Source organism: Electrophorus electricus, chromosome 22, assembly GCF_013358815.1.
Source record: "Electrophorus electricus isolate fEleEle1 chromosome 22, fEleEle1.pri, whole genome shotgun sequence".
NCBI classification, from domain to species: Eukaryota; Metazoa; Chordata; class Actinopteri; order Gymnotiformes; family Gymnotidae; genus Electrophorus; species Electrophorus electricus.
In genome coordinates, this window is record NC_049556.1 from 4,538,932 (window position 1) to 4,547,432 (window position 8,501).

The following is an 8,501-nucleotide window of genomic DNA, read 5'->3' on the forward strand; positions in this document are numbered from 1 at the left end:
CGGCGCGCGGCGCTGCTGGTTATAGGCGACGTGCAAGCGCGTGGCGCGCCACAGAAGAAGCGCGAGGATGCAGCGAGACAAAACCGGAAGCTCCGGCGGGGCCGACAAGTATGAATATTTTCACCCTTTTTTCACTCGTTGGGGACTATTGCCGTCGCGATTTATATCCCAGTGTGGTTCGGCGCGTTTAGCCGCGTCGGCGGAGGCCTGCAGCTGCCCCGTGGTCGTCCTAACGGCGCCGCCGCACCCATGTTTACGTGTAACGTGTTGACCCCGTGCTCTCGTGCAGGTCGGACCGGGAGACCGCCATCATGTCCAAGTACTACGATGGGGTCGAGTTCCCGTTCTGCGACGAGTTTTCCAAGTATGAAAAGCTCGCAAAGATCGGCCAAGGCACCTTCGGGTAAACAGGCTCACTCCGCACCTTCACATTATAGGCCCGTGAGGCAATGTCGGGGATAAACGGTGTCGCGCTAGCTGTGGTGGCCAGCTCACATCGGTCCGGATGTTTTGTCGCGCTGATCTTCTCTAGGTTGGCCAGCCGTCGTGTGTGGTTGCTGTGCGAGCTAGCTATGGTGTGCGTCTGCATGAATGTCTGACCTGAAATAGCGTTGCTTTGACCGAGCTAAACGCATTGCTCGGATCGCAGCTGAAGCCTGTTCGTGCGACGTTGAATTGCAAAATATATTCTGACGGTAGGGAGGTGTTCAAGGCCAAGCACAGACAGACGGGCAAGAAGGTGGCGCTCAAGAAGGTGCTGATGGAGAACGAGAAAGAAGGGGTAAGTCTCGAGCTGGCCGATGCGCGCGGGGCGGCCGCTTCTGCCGGGCTGGCTAGCGTGCGCTAACGCCGTCTGTTGCCGTGCTTTTCTTCAGTTCCCCATCACGGCTCTGAGGGAGATCAAGATACTCCAGCTGCTGAAACACGAAAACGTCGTGAACCTGATCGAGATCTGCAGGACCAAGGGTGAGTGGTGTTTCTGGTGCGAAAGTCCCTTTTAGGTTAGGAGAGCCTACACTAGACAACAGCTGCTCAGTCTCTTGGCTGTAATTGACTCTGATTTACTGTGTGTGTGTGTGTGTGTGTGTGTGTGTGTGTGTGTGTGTGTGTGTGCGCGCGTCCTGTAGCCACACAGTTCAACCGCTACAAAGGCAGCATCTACCTCGTGTTCGACTTCTGCGAGCACGACCTGGCCGGACTGCTCAGCAACGCCAACGTGAAGTTCACGCTGTCGGAGATCAAGAAGGTCATGCAGATGCTTCTGAACGGCCTCTACTACATACACAGGAACAAGGTGAGCGCGTTATATGGCGACTTCATGTAGTTATGCATTGTCGTCCTTTAAAGCGTCATTAGGTGTGTGACGGGTTAAAGAGCGTGTGTAGAAATTGATGTGTCGATCGGATCCCTGTTCGTCCGCAACCTGATCGGATCCCTGTCTCCCCCCGCTCCAGATCCTGCACAGGGACATGAAGGCGGCGAACGTCTTGATCACGCGGGATGGCGTCCTGAAGCTGGCCGACTTTGGCCTCGCGCGAGCGTTCAGCCTGGCCAAGAGTAGCCAGGGAAACCGTTACACCAACCGCGTGGTGACCCTGTGGTACCGGCCGCCCGAGCTTCTGCTAGGTGGGGGGGGGTTATCCTGGAGATGGGAATATGACTACTGTTTTACCGTGGTTACGTTTGACGTGACGTGATCTGGTTTGAGATTTGTCTGTACTGTGTGTGCGTGTGTGTGTGTGTTTGTAGGGGAGCGAGATTATGGTCCCCCTATCGACCTGTGGGGTGCGGGGTGTATCATGGCTGAGATGTGGACTAGAAGCCCCATCATGCAGGGCAACACAGAGCAGCATCAGCTCACACTGATCAGCCAGCTGTGTGGATCCATTACTGCAGAGGTAACACACACACCTCTGGCTCCTCATCAGAAACATTTCAGAGCCTGACTGTGAGCGTGAACTGTTCGCTAGGAGAGCTCAGTCATTCCACCACTCTTTCTTCCCTCTCTCTCTCTCTCTCTCTCTCTCTCTCTCTCTCTCTCCCCCTCTCAGGTGTGGCCAGGCGTGGATAAAAAGTATGAGCTTTATCAGAAGATGGAGCTGCCCAAAGGCCAGAAGCGGAAGGTGAAGGACCGCCTGAAGGCTTACGTGAAGGACCCGTACGCCCTTGACCTCATCGACAAGCTCCTGGTGCTCGACCCCGCCCAGCGCATCGACAGCGACGACGCACTTAACCACGACTTCTTCTGGTCCGACCCCATGCCTTCCGACCTCAAGAACATGCTCTCCACACACAACACCTCCATGTTCGAGTATCTGGCCCCGCCCAGAAGGCGAGGACACATGCCCCAGCAGCCGGCCAATCAGAGCAGGAACCCTGCCACCACCAGCCAGCCAGAGTTCGACAGGGTGTTTTGATTTGGCTTCGAGGCAGGTTTAGGCAGACTGTGATTGGTCAGGTAGAAGACAAATGTGTCGGATTGGCTGAGCATGTGGGCGGGAGGTCATAACCAGCCTTGCCCTGTAGCGTTTTGGACGTGATATTTACATGTTTATTATTTTCATGAATTATTGTTTCTCGTTGGTCTGCCAACATGCGTTGTCGTTCCTAGCTTCGACCAGGAGTTCTACAATAAATTAGGATTTGCTCGTACAACTTTAATCTTAAATTAGGATGGCGGCCAGTCGAGCCAAATGACTTTTCCCAGAGCGTAAGCCAACCTTCAGGTGGAACAAACTTGCTCCTGAGTCAGTGAATCCGCCTTTGCAGCGTTCCGGCCCTTCCCAGAGGCCCCAACTCTCCGTCGCTGTGCGTAGCTTAGTCGTCTCTGTCCGGCTGTTTCCAAGGATGTGTTTAGGTGGACGGCAACATGAAATCGAGGGCCGGTGTGGCGCGAGGTGGCCAGTCCCCAGGAACTCCAGGCACGTGGCTGGGAATTCCGCCTTCAGCCTCACATGGACGTTTGCGTCGAGTCCCTGAGCTATTTTGGGCCCGGCGTGGCCGTGCTGGTGTTAATAACTACCATCTGCCCTGGCTCAGGAACGGGTTTGATGGGAATACGTGTCAGGGTAAGTTGCTTTTTTAGATAATGTAGAAGAAGAAGAAGAAGAAGAAGAAAAGCAATTTTTTCTATGATTGGGAAGCACGGAATGCTCGCGTGCAATTCTCGTGTGGAATACCTGTCAGAGGGCCAGTGATCTGAACATTTGAATTTACTACTGAAATCCCTGACTAAAGTGCAGTTTCGCTACAGAATCCCCTGATCAGGGATAGTTTTTCCTGGCACTGCTTGCTGCCAGCCTCGGAAAAGTTAGGTCATCAGGGCAGTCGCTGTTGAGCATTCTTTTAATGTTCGATGAGAATATTAAAAGTAAAAGGGATAAGTTTGACAAATCAACCATGTGTTAAGTCCACAATAAACCTCACAGTACCTGTGGGCTCACAGAAGAGTTTAAGATAGCTTTTTTTTTTTTTTTTTAAATACCACCCTGCTAAAGTCTTCATTTTCCAGTTTTACTGTTTTGTTAAGTTAATTTTTTTATAATGATTTTATTTGTAAGTTTGTGTTGGTTTAATTTGCTGAAGGTACCTGTAAGTGCAGTACCAATAAACCTCTCACATTCACTCAGCGTGGGGATTTGTTGCCTGATTATCAGATTTGAAACGTTCTAAAAAATAATGCTGTGAAATAAGTATGGGAAATGTGATTCACTCTTAACGTGACCGCGACTGACGGATGCAATGCTCCTACACGGCCACCAGATGGCACAATATCTTTTAGAATTCCGAGAGCTCATTCTTGCTTTCTTCACAAGAATACGTACTATCTTTTACTGAAAAGGTACTAAAATTAACCTAACGCGTGTTGCATACAAACCCGTGCAACATTTAGTCTATGAGCATCGATACGAAAAATACGTCAGGTTTTCTTACCGCGACAATTGCGATCTAAAACGGACCTGCACGTTTATAAAAGGAGTATCGGAACAATCGTTGGGTTCGGCTCTTGTGCCATGTGGGGTCCAGCCCGGTAACGCGCCGCTTGTTGAGCTACCGCCGCTCTGCGCCTGCAGCTGTCATTCGGGGCTCGAGCGCCGGCGGGTGCGATAACGGGGCTTGTACTTCTGTGGCTCGTGGCAGTTTTGAGGAAGATGAAATGAGGTTCTGTTGGTTTCCTGGGTGAAGCGAACGTGCTCGCGCGCTGCACTCGTCAGGAAAGAGTGCGAACACCGCCTCCCCCCTCCACACACACACACACACACACACACACACACACACACACACGACAGTCCGAATACCCACCCACGCGCCGCAGACTGACGCTCTTCCCCGCGGCCGTGGTCTGTAGTCGAGACGCTCCGTTTGAACCGTGGATTACGACGGGGGGACCGCGCGGAAACCATGAGCTGGGGAACCGAGCTGTGGGTAGGTGGAAGCGTTTACTACCTCGCGCGCTTTCGGGCTCGGCAACGCGTTTTACCGCTCGCGCTGTGCTAGGATTCACGGAGTCCGTTTCTGCGGTTGCATGCATTTGTTGCCTCGCGCTTTATGCAGCTTCACCGAGCCTGCAGCGCATCCCCAACCCCCCCCCCCCCCCCCCCCGCCCCGGGCCCCTGACGATGAACACGGGCGCGGGTGCGGGACTGAAGATGCTCCGTTAAATCCGGTCCTCTGCAACGGGGAGAGGACCGCGCGGAGCGCTGCAGTGGCTCCAACGGAACCTGCTGCTTCCGACGAGAGAGCGCACGCCCCGCTGCTCTGGGCTGGTTCCGCTCACGGGCGCCTCGGTTCTCCGCGGTAACGTTATGGTCTCTCTGCCTCCCGCCGCGACAACGTTGTTTTCCGATGTCGACGCGGTGGAAGAAGCCGAACGAAGTCTATAATCTATACATCTATAATCTATAAATCTAATAGTCTATAAAAATATAATCTCTAAATTCATAATCTATAATATATACATCTAAATCTATAATCTCTAAATATATATAAATCTATAATTATAATCTATACATCTATAAAATTGATCATCTCTAAATATATAATCTATAAATCGATAAGTATAAATCTATTAATATATAAATCTATCATCTATAAATATATAATATATAAATATAATATATAAATCGGTAAATCTATAATCTATAAATTGATAATTCTATAATCTGTAATAGAGATCTTGTGGCACAGTAATCCGCGGGCCGGCGTCGTTTGGCTGTCGGGAGCGCCGGGGGAATGCTGGCGGAGTGCAGGGGAGTGTTGGACGGGAAGCGTGTGATCGCTGCACGGTTCGGGATGGGTCCATTCGCGACAGACGTTAGGCCCAACACACCAGATCGGTCGCGGCCGTACCGAGTCTTGTCGCTTAGCACACGTCCACCACGGAGAAGCTTAGGGGTTTTAACTTCTCTGATCTGAGAAGTGCAAACCGTACATGAATCCAGTTTAAACTGATGCCAGAGTGGATGGTTCTGAGACGGAGAACGGCGGAACAACTGTCAGGCTGAGTGTAGCAGCCACAGTTATAGAGAAGGTTACGTCCCACGGCTGTAAGAGTCAACGGGAGTCAAAAAGGAACCAAGCGTGAGTTAGAGTTTGGCCTGTCTGACTACTTTATGAGTTGCAGCCGGAGGTGCCCATGTGAGGGAGAGAGAGAGGGAGGGAGAGAGAGAGAGAGGGAGGGAGAGAGAGAGAGAGAGAGAGAGAGAGGGGTGTATGGGCGCTCAGAGGATGACAAGATAAATGTCATGACCATAAGAGTCACCCATAGTGTGGATGCCCCCTGGCATCAAGCCAGCACACGCACACACACACACACACACACACACACACACACACACACACACACACACACACATACATATATATATATATATATATATATATATATATATATATATATATATATATATATATATATATATATATATATATATATATTGTTGTAATAACTAACTGAATCTTGGTGTAAGTAAATGTTCCTAATGCTAACCCTAAACCTCACTGTAGCTCTAATGTGAAACCATCTTACCTTTAACCGTTATGGCCAGGCCAAGATGAACTGAAACATTATCAAGACATAAAAATAAATGCTCTCAGTCCTTTAGATTCAATTAAAAGGCTTCATTTTGTTAAAAATAAACTGGATCAGTGTAATGCCCGTGTTTAGTGGGATTTTATGTTTTACTATCCTTGCAAGGACACTTGGTCCTCGCAGTTGTGGAAACACACACACACACACACACACACACACACACACACACACACTTTAGTCCATCTCACTGAAGTAGTGACTGTAGATGGACATGGCTGCGTGGGGCTGTTATGTCATAGTTGTGAAATGCAGAGGAAGCTCAAAGTCGGCTTCATACCGAGCAGAGCCGTGAGGTGAGGTGGCGTGCGACACACGCCTGGAATGAGTAGACATTTCCATCATGCTCTGTTCTGTTTGGTCTGCAGTTAAAACAGCTCTCCTCACACCTCTTTATTCTGTCCATCTTTCTCTCTCTCCCCCCTTCCCATGTCAGTTCACTCATTGTTTCCATCTTCTCATGCTCATTGTTCTCTGTTTTCTTGTTAAAGAGCTTAGCATCAGTCGGTCACTCTTAGCGCCCCCCACTCTCTCTCTCTCCCTCTCTGTGACTCAGAGTTCATGTAATTGATCGCAAGTGCTGATTCTTTCAGGCGCATTCCTGTCGTCCATTTCTCGTCATCGTTCTCTTTATTCTCTCCCATCTTGCTTCTTTTTTTAACATGCACATAATCCAGTTTTGTGTGTGTGTGTGTGTGCACGTGTGTGTGTGTATAAGTGGTATGAGTGTGTCTGTGTGTGTATGAGTGTGTCTGTGTGTGAGTGAGTGTGAGAGACCAAAAGCTCCTGCTTCTGACACTAATGATACTTTCACCCACAATCACTGTATGTACACCACTGATATAAACTATGTTGGTGTGAAATGCTTCTGATCATGCTTTCTCTCTCTCTCTCTCTCTCTCTCTCTCTCTCTCTCTCTCTCTCTCTCTCGCTCTCTCTCTCTCTCTCTCTCTCACACACACACACACAGTTATACACACCTTATGCAAAAGAGTCTACACAGTGGTAGTGTGCTAGTCTATGTGGTAGTGCTCTAGACTACACAGTGGTAGTGTGCTAGTCTGTGGTAGTGCTCTAGACTACACAGTGGTAGTACTCTAGTCTACACAGTGGTAGTGCTCTAGTCTACACAGTGGTAGTGTGCTAGTCTATGTGGTAGTGCTCTAGTCTACACAGTGGTAGTGTGCTAGTCTATGTGGTAGTGCTCTAGTCTACACAGTGGTAGTGCGCTAGTCTATGTAGGTAGTGCTCTAGTCTACACAGTGGTAGTGTGCTAGTCTATGTGGTAGTGCTCTAGTCTACACAGTGGTAGTGTGCTAGTCTATGTGGTAGTGCTCTAGTCTACACAGTGGTAGTGCTCTAGTCTATGTAGGTAGTGCTCTAGTCTACACAGTGGTAGTGCTCTAGGTAGTGCTCTAGTCTACACAGTGGTAGTGCTCTAGTCTATGTAGGTAGTGCTCTAGTCTACACAGTGGTAGTGCTCTAGTCTATGTAGGTAGTGCTCTAGTCTACACAGTGGTAGTGTGCTAGTCTATGTGGTAGTGCTCTAGTCTACACAGTGGTAGTGCTCTAGTCTACACAGTGGTAGTACTCTAGTCTATGTAGGTAGTGCTCTAGACTACACAGTGGTAGTAGTCTAGTCTATGTAGGTAGTGCTCTAGTCTACACAGTGGTAGTGCTCTAGTCTATGTAGGTAGTGCTCTAGTCTACACAGTGGTAGTGCTCTAGACTACACAGTGGTAGTAGTCTAGTCTATGTGGTAGTGCTCTAGTCTACACAGTGGTAGTACTCTAGTCTATGTAGGTAGTGCTCTAGTCTACACAGTGGTAGTGCTCTAGACTACACAGTGGTAGTAGTCTAGTCTATGTAGGTAGTGCTCTAGTCTACACAGTGGTAGTGCTCTAGACTACACAGTGGTAGTAGTCTAGTCTATGTGGTAGTGCTCTAGTCTACACAGTGGTAGTAGTCTAGTCTATGTAGGTAGTGCTCTAGTCTACACAGTGGTAGTAGTCTAGTCTATGTAGGTAGTGCTCTAGACTACACAGTGGTAGTACTCTAGTCTATGTAGGTAGTGCTCTAGACTGCACAGTGGTAGTGCTCTAGTCTATACAGTGGTAGTAGTCTAGTCTATGTAGGTAGTGCTCTAGTCTACACAGTGGTAGTAGTCTAGTCTATGTAGGTAGTGCTCTAGACTACACAGTGGTAGTACTCTAGTCTATGTAGGTAGTGCTCTAGTCTACACAGTGGTAGTAGTCTAGTCTATGTAGGTAGTGCTCTAGACTACACAGTGGTAGTACTCTAGTCTATGTAGGTAGTGCTCTAGACTGCACAGTGGTAGTGCTCTAGTCTATACAGTGGTAGTAGTCTAGTCTATGTAGGTAGTGCTCTAGACTACACAGTGGTAGTGCTCTAG

The 8,501-nt window shown here is 49.1% G+C and overlaps 2 protein-coding genes across 2 annotated transcripts in view; both read left to right on the plus strand.

The window, feature by feature from the left end:
• On the plus strand, nt 1-3,629 carry cdk9 (cyclin-dependent kinase 9 (CDC2-related kinase)). Its single transcript, XM_027031782.2, has 8 exons — nt 1-108; nt 290-403; nt 700-781; nt 876-966; nt 1,128-1,294; nt 1,455-1,626; nt 1,750-1,898; nt 2,052-3,629. The coding sequence occupies exons 1-8, from the start codon at nt 68-70 to the stop codon at nt 2,415-2,417; spliced, it is 1,182 nt and encodes a 393-aa protein (XP_026887583.1). The 5' UTR covers nt 1-67; the 3' UTR covers nt 2,418-3,629.
• Nucleotides 3,630-4,175: 546 nt separating this feature from the next.
• The window catches only part of LOC113591314 (formin-binding protein 1), a 68,453-nt gene continuing 64,127 nt past the window's right edge, over nt 4,176-8,501 (plus strand). The window contains exon 1 of the mRNA XM_035521194.1: nt 4,176-4,425. Coding sequence (XP_035377087.1) covers nt 4,402-4,425 — 24 coding nt within the window. The 5' untranslated portion in view covers nt 4,176-4,401. The remainder of the gene's footprint in view (nt 4,426-8,501) is intronic.